Source organism: Zymoseptoria tritici, chromosome 6, assembly GCF_000219625.1.
Source record: "Zymoseptoria tritici IPO323 chromosome 6, whole genome shotgun sequence".
Classification (NCBI taxonomy): domain Eukaryota; kingdom Fungi; phylum Ascomycota; class Dothideomycetes; order Mycosphaerellales; family Mycosphaerellaceae; genus Zymoseptoria; species Zymoseptoria tritici.
The window spans coordinates 1,222,193-1,240,452 of record NC_018213.1 but is presented as its reverse complement, the minus strand read 5'-3'; the positions used below and the strand labels follow the sequence as shown (position 1 = coordinate 1,240,452).

The window sequence follows — 18,260 nt, the reverse complement described above, 5'->3', positions numbered from 1 at the left end:
AGACCGGAACCAGCTCAGTACCGAAGTCCGGTCAGCAGCATCAGTCATCAGGCCGTTATGCAGTGTGAGGCAGAACCGCAACCGAGATCTCACCTCAAGGCTTCCCAGCGGCCACATGCCGCTCCCAAAGCTTGTTCCCACCTGAATGTAGGGTTTGCCTTATAAAAGCCGTACGCGAGGGTCTCGAAGTACCCTAGTAGCGTGAACACCTGCCGTAAGCGAGGCCAGCCTAACGCATCGAATACTGTGGATTGATCAAACCTACGGTGAACTCTGAACCCTCTGCTGTGGATCAGGCTCTATATTGTCCGGCTTCGCTTGGCTCTTGAATTACATGGATTCTGGATCGTTGCTGCTGATCGACACATGTTCGCGGTGGCTCGGCATGTTGTCCACACTTGCGTACGGGGGCTCGGCATGGCATGATGGTCAGTCGACTCGCTCCGCCGCGGAGTAGTATGTGTATAGGCAGGCTTTTTACTGGGCATCGCGGTCGACGAACGCAATGCCGGGACTGCCGGACGTCTTCTAAGCGTGGTGGGCAGTGATTAGTCGTGCTTGCAACCATGCGTGTTCATTTTTAGTAGTTGCAATCGAGGTCGCTTCGGATTTGATATATCTGATCCCAAGCACTCTGCACATCGCATTGGCAAACCATTGATCCTTCTTGTCATCTCACCATTGACTTCTGGTTGTCTTGTGCTGCCTAAACTCATTCTGTCAATTACTCTTCCACCAAGTACAACCTCTGCCTTTCATGGCCGATATTGCGCGATACCCCAGGAATCTTCCATCCGCGTACTACCAGATGACGACTCCGTCCGGTAAAGACGATTCAAAACAATCCTCCAGTTCAAATTCAAGTGGGACATCTTCAACTCGTCCTTCGCAACAACCGCAAGCAGATCCCAAGCAGAAGTCCTCAGGCTACAACTACGATGGCTTCCTCAGTGGAATGTCCAGCGATATCTCCAAGTACCTGGATTCATCCAAGCCGAAGAACGGCAAATAACGAAATGTCGAAGCAAGAAAGCGTCGACCTTCTCAGCTAATCGGCTCGCCAAAATGAAAACGAACGAAATGGTCATACTCAATCTTCAACTCACATTTCCTTCGGACCCGCGATCGGAATCGGACCATATCCATTGGAGCAACAGCCAACAGGACCTTCATCTCACGACAAGAAATCGGCAGCACCCGTCTTCCCGAAGATATCCGTCCCAAGCACCTCCAGGAAGACAAGACATCGAGAACAGCATTCGCGTTCCGAGGCGCAGATGCCAGCGTCAAAGACACGCCTCCCATGCTTCTTGGGATCATCCCTTCTTGGCAGTGAGACCGAATGGACCGAATCCGCGCATCACTACGTCTTGGCAGGCCAAGATCTATTCAGGCGCGGGAGAGGAGAATTGTCAGCACGCTTCAAGAGCAATGAGCGCGCGCGGGTGGGTTGGACGTCGTGGTTCCTGGAGGACATGACATCGATCGATGGTTTGCTTTGGGTTGATGTGGCGTGCGGATGGTTCGGCTTTTGACGCTCGCTCGCTCGCTCGCACGGACGGGAGCAGGGGGATGTTTTGGAGCCTCGGATGCTGTGTCTACGATGGAAAGGGAAGGTAAGGCGGGTCTCGCGATGGAGACTGGCATCTGGGTGTGCTGGTTGCATGAGTAGATAGCATGGGCAAGGTCTAATGATAACGAGGATCATGGTGCATGTGTATACCACGAGTGAAGTGTGTGAGAATTGTGTGAGCGAAGTGTGAACCATAAACCCCTGGGTCTGCCAAGAGTCAGCTGCAGCTTCAAGACGAACGTGGACGCATCGCAAAGGTGACAGTAATGATATCTGGTGATGTCTAAGGTAGCAATAGCAAACGACTGAGACAGTCTGTAGCTCTCTCTACATCTTATGCATTCATTTTCCTCCAAGCACAAAAAGCCAACATCAATCGCATCAAAAGTGATTGGACGGGATATCATCGCATGATCCGAATATCAAAAACAAACAATCAAAAAGAACACAAAAGTGAAGCACGAAACAATTCGATCGTGAAATGACTGCAGGTCGTTCTGGCCTGGTATTGTTTACTGCTTTGAGTCGCAGCTGAGCCGCGATCAAAAGCCTCACTTCTCCCACCCTTCCTTCCTTGTTCGTCAGATCTTTCCTCTTCGATTTTGGCGTCCGGGACTCCGTTGGGCCGCCCACCATTCGTCTAGTCGATCCCCGGAGACTGGATTCCTTCCTTCTCTTTCTCCTCTTCTTCTTCATAGCATCGTTGGCCAACCGAGTGCCATTTCGCGTCTAAGATCCTCAAGTCCATGTCGTGTGGGCATAGATGGCATGCGACCTGACAAGAAACATGGCGCTCGGTAATTAGCGATTGACAAGCAGGTCATACATCGCACATGGCAGAGCACTTCATGCCGTAGATGTCATTCGTCGTCCGTCGTTATCGTCGCGTACAATGGTCCATTTAGCATCTGCGCAGGACGCGGCATGCGGACATGGCAAGCCCGGACGGCCAGTCATCGATTCTCTTCATAATCCGTCTCTGTCATCTTTCAAGCGAGCACCCACTCCGTGCCTCGCTTGACAAACTTGTCCATCAGCAGGCCCAAGTCTGCCAGCACGAAGCGACAAATGTAGAAGCCAAAGAACTCGGCTGCGTGCCGAATGCTGAGCTCCAGGCCTACATGCGTAGGCGAGGAGTGCTTGAGGCCAGGATCTTCGACTTGGCGCGCGATTTGATCTGTGAGGAGATGTGTTAGCGAAGCTGTCTCAACGCTGGCGATTTACTCGACATGCGATGCATGCGATGACAGGATAGGGTGGGAGGGATGAGGTCGGGTAGAGCATAGTGCGTGGGGGCGTGGACGGCATGCTTGCTTAAAGAGAGTGGATCAAATCGCATAAGCGAAGCGCAGCAGCACATGCACGAACGCGAAGCGAAGGCAACGCAACGAACGGACAGCTCTTGCAGAAAGCGGTGTGCTGCACGCGAGCGAGGCTGTCTCCACAAAAGGAATAAGTGCCGAGGATTGAAGCTTCGAGACTTACCAAGGATTTGCACCCCGTCGAAGAGCCGAGCTAGGGAACCCATGTACTCTTTGTTGGGGCCCTCGAAAACGAGGTTCCGCGCATCTCTCTTGTTGCCGCGACGTTCGACGGGCACGAAGGTTGTCATCGGGACAGAGGGCATGGTGTGTTGGTCCTTGCCGTTGGACGACCTGCTATTAGAATTGCCGGCGGAGGAGGACGTCATGGGAGCTCCGGAAGATTTGTTGCGCAGTTTGCGCCAGGACGAGAGATAGCTCTTGCCGGAATTGCTCTTCGCCGCTTTGTCCGATGCAGCAGCGGAGTCCGAGCCGTGGGAATTACCCACAGCGTTAGACACGGCCGCGGCGGAGGCGTCTTTGAACATGCCTGCGACACCGTGCACGCCCACGTCGCTTCCGAGTTTCTTGGTCAGGGCTGCTTGCACGCGTTCCATGACTTCTTCGAAGCTTTGAAGCTCGTCCATGACTGCATCTGCGTCGTTGGTGTCCACACCGGATAGGCGACCGAGAGCGGCGGTAAGCAAGTCGCAGTTGGCGACCTTCTCCTCGACCATTTTTAGCTTGACGCCCTTCATCTGCCATACCTCGCGCGGTACGAACATCTTGGTGGAGAGAAAGCCACCGCGAGGATGGACGATGGTTGACGACATCGCACGCATCAGCCAGAAAGGACGTAGTAAAAAGGATTCGGGACATGGCTCAAGACCGACAGGTTGCGGCGATGTGTGCGGAGAGCGAGGAGAGACCGGCGCTTGACTAGCACAAAGCGTAGTGTCGAACAAGTATGCGCCGCCGGACATTTGACTGTCGGCAGGGATCTGCGGCAGTGTGGCTCGCTGCGACATCGACGTCTGACTGCGTTTCGCGGCAAATGTCATGTACATGGAGCTCATTGGTGTTGCCAGCGAGCTACCACCGTCGAGATCAGGAGAAGCCATGAGAACAGCGTGTTCTCTGAGACTGGCCGATGACTTGTTCTTCCTGAACAGCATCTGTCTGGTGGGCTGGGAGTCGCCGGACGAGGGCTCCAAGCCCTGCCTGTAGCTGTTCAGCTGCCGCGTGGGCATGCTCGAACCATCAAATTTTGTCTTCAACTCTAGAGAAGGAGCAGTCCTGAGCGGCTTCTGATGATGTGGCTCAGAAGACGCGGACGTTACCCTGCCGCCGAAGCTGTCCTCTGCAGCAGATGCGCTCTCGTGCTCGTGCTCTTCCGCGAATGGACTTGTCCCTTGGTGGAAGGTAGAGGCTCGCTTTCGAATGTCTGCTCGTGGTGCTGTGTCGATCTTCAACTGCTTGGAATTGGCTCCAGAAAGTCTGCGATTCCTCACGGTGGAGCCTCGACTACTGGCACCAGCACTTGGTGGACGTGGAAGTGATCCGCGCGGAGGTGCCGAGCATGGAGGAAGCATTGATGTGTCAGGCGGTGCGACACTCAGAATGGTCGACATGCGGTTTGTAATGCGATCCTCTGCAACCGTCGATAACGAAGTAGCAGCGGTAGCCCGGTCTGACATCTGTGAACTCTGCCAGGTGCTCCTCGAGTAGCCACTCGAGTCGGACTGCCGTGGAAGTGCCGATTTCGTTTGAAGATCGAAATTGAAGCCTTGTCCGTACTCATTGGTCATCTCGTCCAATATGCGCTCTTCTTCCTCGTCGTCGGTATCGTCCATCTGAGGTATTCTCGAAGTCTGCAGTGCGCCAGGAGTGATCTCTTCGATCTCTGACGAGGGCACCTGAACCGATTCGTGCCTCGCTTTCCCACCGTAAGCTGTCATTCGTCTGCGAGCTTCCATGTCTGGTTCAAACCCTTCTCCATATGCTGCTTCCACAGCCGCATCGAATGCGGCGTCGAAATCAGGATCTGTCGCACCGCTGAGACCTCGTATGTGCTTCCTTCGCACCCCTTGCTGCGAGTTCACAGAATGCACAGAATCGGAGCATGATGAGACTGATTCGTCAATCGTGTCCAGCCAAGACATGGACTCTCTGCTGCTTGGTCGTGGTCTCTCTGATGGTGGCTCTTCTTCCTGAGACTGTTCTACCTCGCGCTGCCAGCGATCCTCATATTCGTCCGGTATTCTTGGTGATCGTCTAGGTGACAGAGGGGGTGGCACCGAATCGCCAAACTCTGGCGGCGGTAGATACATCGGTCTGCTGTCCGCCGACTGGAGGATACCACGATCATCTTCAGCTCCTCCAGAAGTGTGATCACCCATCGGTGTCGGACCGTTGGAGAAGTCGAAACTGGCAGAGTTCTCTACTGCTGCCATCGTTCTGGAGAAGAAGCTATCTCGATCATCTTTCGCTTGAGGCAGTCGTGGAGCCGATTCATCTCCCACGATTGGAGATACGACATCTATGCCAGGGTATTGTGGACTTGCAGGTCCAAGATGAGGACTTGAAGTCGGACTGTTGTCGCTCATTGGCCTCGCCGGAAGGTTCTTCTCGTCGTAGCCCGTGGGCTGATCATCTACGAGCAGTCGAAGTTCAACAATTCTGTTGCTGTATGTGTCCCGAATGGCGTCCAACTTTTGCTTGTCCGTAGCTCCCGATGTCCGCTCCATAACTTGCTGCAGCAGATCGCATGCATCTCCGTACGCCTCCAAAGCGCCCTCATAATTCTGTGCATTGTCCAGCAACACGGCTGTATTAGCCTTCTGTAGCGCTTTTGACAACATTGCCTTCTTGTCCTTTTCCGTCTTTTCGCGAGACCGACGATTGCTACTCTCCGCTGATGATCTCGCTCGCTGTCCAGATACCGAATTTCTTGACGATTGACGATATTCCGCCTGGGCAGGCTGTGAACTGGTGACCATTGTGTTGGCCACAGCCTGATTCCGATCCAACGACTCTCTTTGCGCCTTTGCGGGACCATACGCATCCTCATTCCCTCGAAAGTAGTCGTATGGTGGGTTCGTGTAGGCCGAAGGTGTCGATACGGTATTTGAGGTGGATGGCGTCTCCGGTTCATTCGGATCGGTCAGTGCAGGAGTAGTCGGTGTCGGCGACAGGGCGGTGGACGCAGCGGGCAAATGATCAGTTCTCAATTGGTTTCGAATTTGCTGAGGGCTACGTTCTGTAGACGTCCTTTGAGTTCCCGGAGGATGCGGCGCTTTGCGCTGTGGCGAGGAGTAATGCTGGCCGGCCAGAGATGAGAGCACGGCGCCGCTGCTTGACCTTTGACGTCGAGTGTTCGCGAGCGAGCCCGCACTGGATGTGGTGGAATGTGACCAGCGATCGATACTGTGCATACCCATGCCCTCGCCAGTCCCCTGTTCCGTGTCGGCGCCAGCACTAGACGGTCGCCTGAGGCGCAGAGTGTTCAAGTCGGCGTCGCCAGCAGGACTCGCGGAGCGGATGCGCGATAGCGATTCTGGCCGCTTGATGGTAACAACGCTGCCGGAGGATAGTGAGCCAGAACGAGTATTTTGTCGGTGCTTCTGGAGCAGCGATTGGGATGCGGAGTTGGCATCAAACGGACCCTGGACAGCTGAAACAGCCTGCATGGTGTCGGATCGAAAGGAGTTCGGGGTCTTGACACGGACACGCACAAACGCTCGCGCCCACTACCGCGGCTCCCACTCGACAGGTGTTGCGAACGCGATCCCAGAGAAGTCTCTCGACTCCTCGACTCCCTCCCTACTCGACACGTCCCGCTTCCCTTCCACCACTGCAGCCCTACAGAATTCGCAGGGTCATGCGTCGTGCCGGACTGAGTCGTGGGTTCCTGCACCACTGCCTGAATGCGCGCAGGTCGTGTCCGACCACGGGCCACGCACAACACAAAAGTGGCACTTCCACAGGGCTCGAAGTAGTCGTCACTTGTGTAGCGAATTCCACGTTGGGTTTGCCGTCCGCTGCTGTGTGACGCGAATACCGTGTTTGAGCTGTAATCCTTTCAATGGCGTCCAAGGTCCATCGGCAATTGTCTGTTTCAATAGTATGCCTGTGACTTTCGTCACTGTCCAAACTCTCCCGACTCTTGTGTCGAGATGCAGCTATGGCTCGAAGCGTGCGCTCTCTTCAACAGGTCTCCCACGATGGCGTCGGAAGGGCGGTCTGGTGTTCGAGGAGAGGTCGTGGTCGGCGAGAGAGGCGCGCAGTTCCGGAAGTGTGTAAGGCAGAGCGGAGGAGGCGACGTGGTGGTAGTGTGCTGATGCGATTATACTGCGGTTCGAGGGCTCGTCGGTGGCATGAGTGGCGTGGAGGTAATGGTTCGCGACCGCGAGTAATGGACGTGAGGGCCGACGAGAATGCTATTGACAGCGATCACGACGTCGAATAGGCACGATTCAGACATGTGTAGACATGTTGTGTAGAGAGAAGAGCCAGAGCCCCTGCAATGGGCCAAAAAGCAACCTAACGAACCCGACTACTGGGAGGGAGGTCGGGCCAGACAGGAGGTGGACGCTGTCGCTGTCCCGCCCTGTCACTCTGCTTAGTACCTAATACCTTTTAGACTAAAAGAACTAATAACTTATTACCTCGCTGCTGTAAAAGTAACACTACTAGTCCTCCACATCAGGCCCGCATGCACAAACGACAACAGGTCCTCCGCCGCATGGACGTCCGGTTCGCAGCTCCGACCACATCGCGACATGCCCAGTCCTTGCAACAGTCGTCCAGGCACACGATAACAATCGATGGCGCGGAAGTGAAGTTTCTCTCTTCCATTCCTCTCATGCACCAGCGGCGCCATCCACGGGGAAGCGCAACAATCATCCACGAGTACCGTAACCCTCATGGCAGTATCACCGTGCACGCGCTGCGAGCATTGTGAATTTGTGCCTCTCCCACACGGCTTCGCTATCTGCGTTTCGCGTGTCAGCCATCACACCTGCGTCCGTTCGCCAAGTCAGCCCTGACCGGGTGTTCCAGGCTCCTTGTGCAAGCCACCCAGTAAAGTTCGTAGTACAGCCCCGATCCTTGGGAAATCTCTGAAGACGGGAGCACAATGCGGATTGCGGAGGTGTGATTGTTGTTGTCAACTTGTTTCTCGTCTACCAAGCTTCAAGAGGTCTGGATCTTTGGGCTGCTCCTGTACCGTGCAACCTGGAACTTCCTTATAAGTACTAGCTCCCGGTGGCCCAAAGCTACAATTCCTCCAGTGGATGCTCGATTCCTATTGGTAATGGTGAGGGTGAACTCATCAACAACAAAGAAGATCGAATCTCGGCAGTCTCATCAAAGCTGCTAGCCTACGACATCGATGATCGATAATCAAGCCTCATCAATCAATGAATCCTGGCGAATGTTCGTCCGCCGGTGAAGCGGAGTGTCGATTCCACGGTAGGGATATGCGGCTCTGCTATGCCAATGCCATGCATACGATTCAACTTATTTTCTCCGGATGAGTCTCGAATCCCGACAAACCGGCGCGTCCGGGCTTCTGCGAAAATTTGACTTGCGCGCGCTGTTGTGTCTTGCAGAGGCTGATGTTGATGAGGCTACTCCGGGAACAGGCTGCTTCTCCACAAGCAGTCGCTGACGGCGTAAGTACATGGACGTCTCGCGTCTCGGTGTACATCGTCGCCGCTTCTCGAGCCTTTGACGCCATACTCGATTCGAGCAGATTCAAATGTTGCGGCCTCAAAAGCGTGGCTTAGCACGTCGGAAAGAAGGCTCCTGCCGGAAGATCACAAAACACAGGTGCAGGCGAAACCCTCGCAATTGGAACTGAACTGGCAGTGCGCTCGTGTTTCGACATCCGTCTATGCGGAAATGCGAAGCGTTATAGACGCTACAGGAAAGGCTTGACGGATGAATACCACGTTGACGATGCCCTCGCCCTGTCTGACATCGAGTGGGATGAAGTGCACGAGTACGACTTGCCTCCTCTGCCTCCTCTGCCCCCTCCTGCGACACCGTTCAAACCCGCTCATCGCTTTCTCGGCATGAGCTGGGGGAAGCAAAGCTAGAACGTGTGTACCACATGTCAGCCACGTTCGAGAAATAGGAACCTACGAACAGGCTGAAGGATGCAGCTTGGTTCATAACGTCCATCACAGGCCACAGAACACCAACACACAGAGGCTTGATTTGTGATTTCACAATTGACGAGACTCTTTCGAAATCAACTGGCGAAAGCACAAGCTCCCATATCCCTCTTTTCCACCTTCTTGCCCGGCGTGATATCAAAGTCAAAGATATCAATCGGCACTCCAAGCGTCGTGCACGCATTCGGAATGTCGACAATACCCGCAATATGTCCCTGCACTGGCGCACAGCTTAACAACAGATAGATCTGGTAGTCATTGTACCCGTATCTCCGGAGGTACTCGATGACTCGCAGGCATGTTTCTGCAATAGGCTGGTCAGATACGGGGACGAGCTTGGGAGGACCAAGATTGGACTCACGGCGATACGCAATCGTCGCGTCGAGGTAATGCTGCTTTCCGTGCTCGTCGACGCTGAAGCCTTCGAAGTAGATGTATCGGCCAGGACCGAATTGTGGCTCGACTGGGCCGGGGATGTATATCTGGAAAGGTGGGCGGATCGGTCAGCGGTGGTTTGGACACAAGGTGTAAGCACAGACTGAGACCTGCTGGCACAGTCCGGGATATAGTCTCGGACGGCCACAGGCCTCCTGCCCTTGGGTTTTCTTACTGGGCTCTTGGTGCCAAGCTCTTCCATGCCTGCCTTCATGACCGAGAACTTTATGGTGATTTCGCCGGCCATTTCGATGGCGCCGCAGAAGGAGATCTGGACGATGATCAGAGGCAAATCACGACAAATAGTCATGTTGACGAGATACCCACCTCGCCATCTCCCTGGCTGAAGTGCAGGTCTCCGACCGAAAACTTTGCCCCCTTGACATGCACCGGCAAGAAAACCTTACTACCACGCGACAAATTCTTGATGTCGCAGTTCCCGCCATGCTCAGGACGACCGGGGATCGTGCGAGCGCCTTCCCTGCCAACCTTCTCCTTGATCTTCTCATCCGCTGTTCCGGCATGCACGTTGATCGGCTCGGGTGGTTTGGCGACGTCTCGATCCATGTGAGCGCAGGCGGAGATCAGCTCGCCTTCTCGCTTGTTCCAGAGCTCGAGCACTTCTTGCGAGGGAGCGCAGCCGAGAATGCCAGGATGGATGAGGCCGGCGAATCTGACACCTGGGATGTGGCGGGAAGAGCAGTGGATGCCTTCGAAGTCCCAGATTGCTTTGGCTCTGGAGTGAGAGTTGTCAGTCGCCTTCGATATGGAACGTGCGAGGAGAGAATGAATTACTCACGGCTCCGGGTAGATCTCGTCCAAGAAGCCCTGCGTTCCATGACATGTTAGCATGGTACGTGCGTCCGCTGCTCGTCTTACGGAGAAAGGCACTTACACCGCCATTCTTCTTCGAGAACACTCCCGTAAAACCCCATGGCTGCTCCTCCAACGGCTGGACATCTTGAATCTCAACGACCAAAATGTCACCAGGCTCGGCTGTCTCGATCTCGAAGGGACCAGTGAGGTAATGGATCTTGGTGAGGTCGACGTCTCTCATATCACTAAAGATCACATCCGAGTGTTAGCACCAGTCGAATAGTCCAGAAGCATAGATAGCCTGAAGCTGTCAAGCCATGCTGGGCCCACACCCGAATGTTCCTCACTTTGCAGAGTCATTGTTTCCAATCTGTCCTCCAGTCCAGTCCACGCATTGGATCTTGACCACCTCGTTGTTCTCAATCTTTCCGATGGTGGGAACTGCAGGAATCGCACTTGTGTCAGCCCAGGCACTGCGACTATGAGTGTACGGGCCGCAAAGGGTGTTGTGTAAAAGTATCTGAGATGCGGTCGTGAGCTACGTACTGTCAGGGTGCCATCGATTCTGTCACACCGGGGTCAGCGTTTTCCTAATGCAGCAGCTCGCCATCAAGGTGATTCTTTGCTCGTACATGTAAATAAGGTAGCGTCCCAGCTTCCTTGTCCAACTCGACCTTTGCCGCATGCCTGATCGCTTTCTTGCCCATGATTGCTTGCCTTGCTCTTTCTATCGTTGGACTTGTGGACAGACTGTTGCTCGACTAAATTGACGAGGGAGATGAGAAGATGACAACGAGAACGGGAGCACGAGAAGAGGAGGAATGCTTTTACCGACCTTTTATCTTACCAAGATACACGAGCAGTCCGGCCAACTCCTCTTCAATAGCTGGAGCGGGGTTTATGACGAGACGACGGTTCCATGACCCCAGCAGTATAGCTTCATACCTTCCCGATAAGAGCTTCGGATACGACGTGTGGTACATTGGCGGACTAGCTGTTGAGGGAGCCATTGGATGGCAGCTTAGACGGGCCGCGCATTGGCAGTGTGATAAGTGATAAGCTCGACTGCTTTTTTAGAGACGCCTGAAGTGAGCTGGAATTCAGCTGCAGCCCACCACGGCACCGATCTCGCTTGCGGGGTTGGAATAAGAATGTGCAGTATTTTTCTCCGGGCGCGTCTCCTGAACGGTGTGCATGAAACTCTTCTGAGCTATCAATCAATGACATGAGCCATCTGTATGCTCCACCTCAACAATGCATACCAATCTGGTATAGCTTGATCGAAAAGTACAATCAATCTTCCGTACGCCAGCAATGCAATAACTCCACGCCATCCCAAACGAAAGACCTACGTCAGACCGCACACTCACAACGTCTCCCAACCTCCAGGATTAATGTCTCCCTCCAGCTTTCTCGAAATGACCGACGGAATCATGTGATTCAACCACACGTCCCTCAGCAACTTATCATACCTCTTCTGATTCAGGTACAACTGATGGTGCCTCCGCAACGTCGGGTCCGGCTCACCATGTCTGTCCAAGTACGGTGCTTGTGCCCAGCTCCCGCTCACGCCATCATGCGAGAACAGCACCATACACTTTCGAATATTGATGAACACGCCGACTCGCATGTCGTGCTTCTTCATGTGCTCATGGCAACCGCCGAAGGACTTGTCTTTCATGCAGCAGAATGCTTGAGAACAGAAAATCTCACCGCATAGGAGGCACACGGCCGGGTCGGATAGTTCTTTGCCTGTTGTGGGGCAGCGGCGGCGAATGGCTTCTTCGGTAAGGACGTCGTAGTTCATGGGCAGACCGACAAGCTCGAAGATGGCCGGATGAGGAACGTTGATGGTTGAGATCGGAGAGGGCGAGAAGACCTCGTTTTCGGAGATGAAGATGGCTTGGTGAAGCCAATTGCTGGTGATGAACCGAAGGTTGAGACCTGGCGCTGATTTGGACACGAAGATCGCGCAGATCTCGTCAAGGGTCGGCATGTGGAGGAGGGAGGTCAGTCGGTGCAATTCAGGTGCGTCGGGATCGAGATCATATGGGCATTCAAATTCCAATCCGTAGCGAACCAGCATCAGCACAGCGCATTTCCGAAGGAACGCCAGCGCATATTTGTCGAGAAGCTGGCGCAGGAGTCCGATCTGTCGATCTTTGAGCTGGTCGTCTTCGCCGTCTAACTCCAATCCCATGGAAATAATGGCCTGCTTCAGGAGTCGGTTATCTGACTCGCCATTGACCGGGATTTCGCTCTGCTTGGTGACGGCGGGGCGCAACACGAACGCAGACTTGACCATCTCTGCCCAAAAACAAAGCTGCAACATCGACGCAGCCTCGGCTACAGTCGGCGCCATCAAGCACAACCAGTCTGCGAAGAAAAGGAATATGTCGTCTTGGAACAAGAACTGTCCGTAGATCTCCTTCATACGGATCATCGAGCTTTGGTGTTCCGTGCCGAAGAGCTGCGCCGTCATGATGTCTCGCTTCCTGACAGTCTCTCGCACGACGCCATTTGATTCGGACTGCATTACGTTCACGGCGAGGTAAGACTCCACTGTCTCGGAAATGATTCGAAGATGTGTGAGCACTTGATCAGGCAGTTCAGCCACCAGAGATTTCCCTCTCGAATTGCTGCAAACTCCGCGATAGGTGATTTCGAACGATGCCACGGAAAGGCCCAAGGATCGTGACAATGCCGCAACCGGGTTGACTGCTCCAGCATCTGTGGCAGGAAGGGAGAGCTTGTTGACCTTGATCGATTCTTGAACGCGGCGATATGCACTCCAAAGATCCGACAGTCGGGTTGGCTCGCTCGGCAGTCCTTGTTCCGGTCCGCCGAACTGGCTCTGAATACCACCGGCGCCGCGACCTCCCATACCTAGGCTGGCAAGTCTTGACAACGCATGCCCAGCTCTAGCGGGAAACCGACGCTCCAGCGGGCTCGCAGGAGAGCTCTCAAGTGACAGATCTTGCATGTTCTGCTGGATCAAGGATGGCGCGAACATGTTGCTCACGTACTGAGCCGATCGGTTCGCGTGGTACTCGTGCACTTGCTGGCGGCGATCTGTGGAAGACGCTGACGGGTTGGCGAGGGCAACCATATCTACAGGATATTTGTCGTCAACATCGTTGAGCCAAGCATCGAAGTTCTGTGCGAGGTGTAACTCATGCTCGTGGGCGCACTCCTTCGCCTTCCAGATGATGGGAAGGAACGTGTTGCCCAGCGCCTTGCACAACGGGCACACAAACTCTTTGAAGTCGATTCGCTCTGGATGATTGCGGGCAATCTGCGCAGAGTGACGACGGTTTGTTGCTGCAAGGTACAGCTCGAAGCAGTTGAAATGCATGATGTGTCCGCAGCTGGTCGTAACGGGCCCTTTGATACCTTCTCTCTGATGCGGAAAGCCTTTCGACAGTCCTTGTCGCTCTGTACTAAGGATCTTGCCGTCCGCGCCGACCTTGCGCACTTCTCGCTTGTTGTCGCCCGCTACTCCGAACGGGCGGACTTGTTCAGCAGAGCGGTCAAGACTTGTCGGAGTGTTGATCACCTCTCTGAGGTAATCTTCGTCCTCAATCGGCGTTGACCGGAGGATGTTGCTTTCGCCTAGGAACGCGAAAGTGCCGTACAGACGCTGGTCATCTGTCTCCTCTTGGCATAGGATGCAGTTTCCCGTGGGAAAATGCCAGGTCCGACGCGGCTCGACGCCCTCTATCTCCTGAACAACGGACATGTCGTCCTCGAGGTCGTCGAAGTCATCTTCGAAACTTGACAAGCCCTGATTTTGTAAAAAGTTGTTCTGTTGCTGCTTCATCTGCGCCATGATTTTGGCCTGGCGTGCCAGAGCTTCTTGCTTCTTGCGTTCCTTCTCCTCTGCAGGGAGCGCCGCCGGCGAATCTGTGGCGCTGCGATCTACTAGGAAATCCTTCGGAATGGCCGCGGAGACTTTTTCGGGCTGCCGCTGTTGGATATGTTCAAGGATGTGTTGGATCGTAGGATGGCAAGACGTATACTCCGGCTTGTTTCTGTTCGCCGCCAGCAGCTTCACAAGGCTGGTGGGTCGAGTAAAGTTGTCGTACGTGCTCCCATCACGGTCTTCTCTGTCATGGAATCCGCAGATTTCAGACGACGCAAAGTCGGAGAATGGGCTGTCTGAGCCAGGACTGCTTCTCTCCTCAATCAACGCGAGAACTGTGAGGTGGAGCACCATGTGGAGAAATGTCTCGATTCGTGTGACCGGGATTTCGGGCGACATAGTGTCGTTGGTTGCTGCAAAATCGAGAGCAGCTCCAAGAAGTTGAACGAAGAGACGGGTCTTTGTGAACGCACCGAGATCTGCGAACATGCCATGCTCGATCTTCTCAAGACGAGGCTCATAGACTACGTCTTCTGCCTTCTGTCCAGTCTTCTTCGCAATGTGCTTCTTGTAGATGTTCTCTGCCTCCTCGCGATGATTTCGAGAGTAGTGAGCGTAGTAAGGATCGACCAGCTCGATGAATTCCGGCTTGAGTTCAAAGGTACCCGTATCAGACAGCCCTTCTGGTGCGCGATAGACGGTCATGCTCTCGAGAACTCGGCTGAAGTCGTCAGATTCGCCGACCTTCTCGGTCACCCGCCCGGCAAGCTCACTGAATGACAAAGGCTTGAAGCACAAGGCATGTGCGATATCGTGCTGCAAGACCTTATCGTGCTGGTCCTGTTCGTTGGTCCTTGGAAGTAGGTTTCCACGCTCAGACAAGGCGATGACAAGCAGATGGAAGAAGTCTTCGAGCATGTCCATATGCTGAGACTCCTCACAGGGCACGTTGAAACCACTGTATCGGCCGGTGGTCCAGTCGTCCAGCTGCCATCGATGGATCATCTGAGCGAGGAATCTCTCTCCTGCTGCCTCTTCGTCCGAGCCGCAGAGCACCAGACCAGCTTGAACCATGAAAATATCACGTTGATATCCAACGTCGCGATGCGAGACACTGCGATATGTGTGCGCCTGGTGCCGAAGCGTTATCCCATTGCGGACCCACAGGCCAGCCTTCATTTGTGCCAGCCAAGCGCATACTCGCAGAGGATGGTCGAAAATGGCGACGAGAAGCTCGTCTGATGTCGGAGTCCGGTATGGTGGGGTCGTCTTTGTCACATTCCATGGATCTTTCAGATCGCCTGGCGCAAAATGAAGCAGAGTCCGCATATCCTGACGACTGATGCTCTTCCCGTTCTCGAGTAGCCATGAGAGGAGGTAGTGAAGTGGATGATGAAAGCTCATCGGCGCGGATTGTACCTCGCAAAAAGGTACGATATACTGTTTGCCGCTCATATAGAGGGGACCGACCGTATCCCAACTGAGCTCGTTTTTGTGCTCGGCCGCGTGGAAGCGCTTCCGCTCATAGCCAAAAGCACTGATCATGGTGACCTGAGCGACAGTTCGGATGGCCCGTTCAAGGTTCGCGTTGCCATCGTCAAACTTGAGACCGGGCTCGAACGCGACTGCCAGTTGCTTGCATAGCTTGTTCACTTCTTTGACAATCATGCTCGCGCTGATCCAAGCGTCAGACTCGTACTCCACATGCTCTCCGGTCGCCCGCACGTTAGGACAAACGCCTTGGTGGAGTTTGACCAGATCAATGAACTGGAGCAGGTAGCGCGGTTCGAAGCGCAGCTTGTAGTGCACGAATTCTGACTGGAACAGCCAGCGCAGATCCATGAAGAAGTGAAACATTCTACGGTTGGTAACTGCGCCGGCATCAAAGGCCAAAGTCGCTCGCATATTTACATCCTCTGGGAAGCCGACCTGACGGGTCGTGATGAAGGTGTACAAGATGGCCATCAGGTTCGTAAGGAAGTTCCCTCTTTCCACAACTTCCTGAGTGATGGTCGGAGTAGTAAGCATCTGGACGCTCAAGTTGATGATCGAGTGGTCTGGCTCGCGATCTGCAATGAGGTACAGCTGAGCCAAGGCAGTGTACAGTCCGGCGAATCGAAGTCCTAGGACTCGTTTGAAGTGTGGAATGGTCACCACTGTGGTAATGTACAGGTGTCGCAAATGGATCCTCAGAATCTTCCATAGTCTCAAGTCGTAAAGAATGAGGTAATCAAGCCGAACGCGTTGCCACAGATCTTCCCGCGGTTCGCTGGGTTGGGGCGCTTTGAATGCCTCTGGCTTCTCAAGCCAGTGTTTACTGGGCCGTAGTCTTCTGGTCTTCACCGCTTTGGGTGTCTGCGGAACATTCTCGTATGGTGCATTCGAAGTTGGTCGAGTCTGGTCAGCCTCCCCGTCATCACTATCGGCAGGAGTCAGGATCCGCCGCCTGGTACCGCGGGGTGGTGGTGGAGGTGGTGGCGGATAGCCTCCGAGGGTCGCCTCTAATGCTTCTGTAACGTCATCAGGCTCGTCGAGGATATCAATGTCCATGTCGGCCGCATCCACGGTCGGAATGCCACCCATCGCTGCCCGCCCTTCATCAATCTCAATCTCCATTCCATCGTCTTCGATATCCATGTCGTCGTAGTCCTCATCGTAATCTTCGTCGTCGTCGTTCTCGTCGTCATCGTCGTCGTTAGTCGTATCGTCGACCTCGACTTCCACTCGTATTACGTTCGCAGCTGGTCGCAGAGGTTGCATCCATGCGCGATACCTTCTGCGGAATTTGTCATTGTCTTCGGTTTCATGGTCGTCGATTCCCGCCTGCCCTATGTCCTTGTTGCTTGCTTGGCTGCCCGTCCGCCATGGATTGAGAAGTTCCTCGCACACAATGTTTCGCAGTAGATACGGTTCGTTGCCGACCGCACAGTTGGCGATGTCCGAAATCCAATCAATGATCGTCGCACACATGTGTTCTCTAAACGTGTCTCGTGCAGATCTGATAGTGACCGTTACCTTGAGTTGCTCAATGATCTCCGCCATTCCCAACAGCTCGGATACGTCGGTCGAATATTGAACGACAGAACGACCTATGTCGTTGACCTCCATCGCCTTCTCAAATCCGAACTTCTTCGACTTCCTGCAAGCTCTTGCCACCTGATTCTGCACATCGTCGACTGTGTGCTTCTCGTCGTTCCACAGCACCAGAGCAAATTCAGGATGTTCCTCAGCAGGCTCGTCTCCGTACAGTGGTGATAGGCGGGACAGGCGCTCATCCTGCAGTATCGACGTAGCAGATTTGGGTAGTCGCAGCTGTTCTGGCGAACAGGAGAACACATCGCAGAGATAGTCGATGCTTCTCGCAATGGTCATTCTGATCGCCCAGACCAGATCTGGCGGTAGCTGAGAGCCAAGTGAATCAGCCGGTCCCTTTCCTTTCTCCTTGCCGCTCGCTTTGCCGGCTGTTGGGCTCGCCCCAGTATCTGCCGTGTGTATCGTGCATCTGACCTCTTTCTTCCACGCTTCTGGATCCCCACAATCGCAGCATCCACTATTGCCAGGGGAGACTGAGATCAACACCATGTGTCCCTCGTGATCACTGCTCTCGAAACACTTCGAACACAGCACGCAGGTCTCATCCGCTTCGCATGTTTTGCAGTGATATGTGCTTTCCCCATTCTTGAAGATGTGTCCGCAAGCCGTTCCTTTGGCCGCAGCAGTGTACTCCGCTCCATCCACCGCGCCCTGTGCCAAGCGGAGCGACCATTGCTCTGATGGATCCTGAGGGGTCCCATGAGGAAAGAAGAGTCGCAAATAGTCTTCTCGTTGCGCGGCGAGCGATCTGAACAGGATTCGTCGGAGGTGGCAGTCGGCCGCCGATGTGAATCGATTCGAGAAGTTGAATGGTTGCCTTATAAGCTCAAGTTTGAGATTTGCCTCTGCGGGCGATGTTGACTGCATCGCTGTGTTCCACCTAGATTGTCCCGCGGTCTGTGTGCTTTGCGCTGGCGTTGATCTCCAGCAACGCAACGTCGAAAGGTTGCGAATCGTGCATCAGTCAAGGATAGCTTCGCTGTTCCTCCGCATGATGTTGA

General features: G+C 54.2%; 3 protein-coding genes across 3 annotated transcripts; all 3 read right to left on the bottom strand.

Annotated features, from left to right (window-relative positions):
• Positions 1-1,971: 1,971 nt before the first annotated feature.
• MYCGRDRAFT_109842 (uncharacterized protein) lies at positions 1,972-6,563 on the bottom strand (the record flags this gene model as incomplete). Its single annotated transcript, XM_003851433.1, has 2 exons — positions 1,972-2,750; positions 3,059-6,563. 2 exons carry the CDS (start codon positions 6,561-6,563, stop codon positions 2,563-2,565), a joined length of 3,693 nt encoding a protein of 1,230 aa, XP_003851481.1.
• Positions 6,564-9,130: 2,567 nt separating this feature from the next.
• Positions 9,131-11,092, bottom strand: MYCGRDRAFT_100493 (uncharacterized protein; the record flags this gene model as incomplete). The annotated part of the gene is made up of 9 exons (XM_003851432.1): positions 9,131-9,357; positions 9,415-9,535; positions 9,664-9,759; positions 9,816-10,224; positions 10,288-10,316; positions 10,384-10,549; positions 10,652-10,745; positions 10,851-10,869; positions 10,937-11,092. The coding sequence occupies 9 exons, from the start codon at positions 11,009-11,011 to the stop codon at positions 9,131-9,133; spliced, it is 1,236 nt and encodes a 411-aa protein (XP_003851480.1).
• Positions 11,093-11,670: 578 nt separating this feature from the next.
• MYCGRDRAFT_100492 (uncharacterized protein) lies at positions 11,671-18,126 on the bottom strand (the record flags this gene model as incomplete). The annotated part of the gene is made up of 4 exons (XM_003851431.1): positions 11,671-13,133; positions 13,191-13,329; positions 13,420-14,410; positions 14,495-18,126. 4 exons carry the CDS (start codon positions 18,124-18,126, stop codon positions 11,671-11,673), a joined length of 6,225 nt encoding a protein of 2,074 aa, XP_003851479.1.
• Positions 18,127-18,260: the final 134 nt, after the last annotated feature.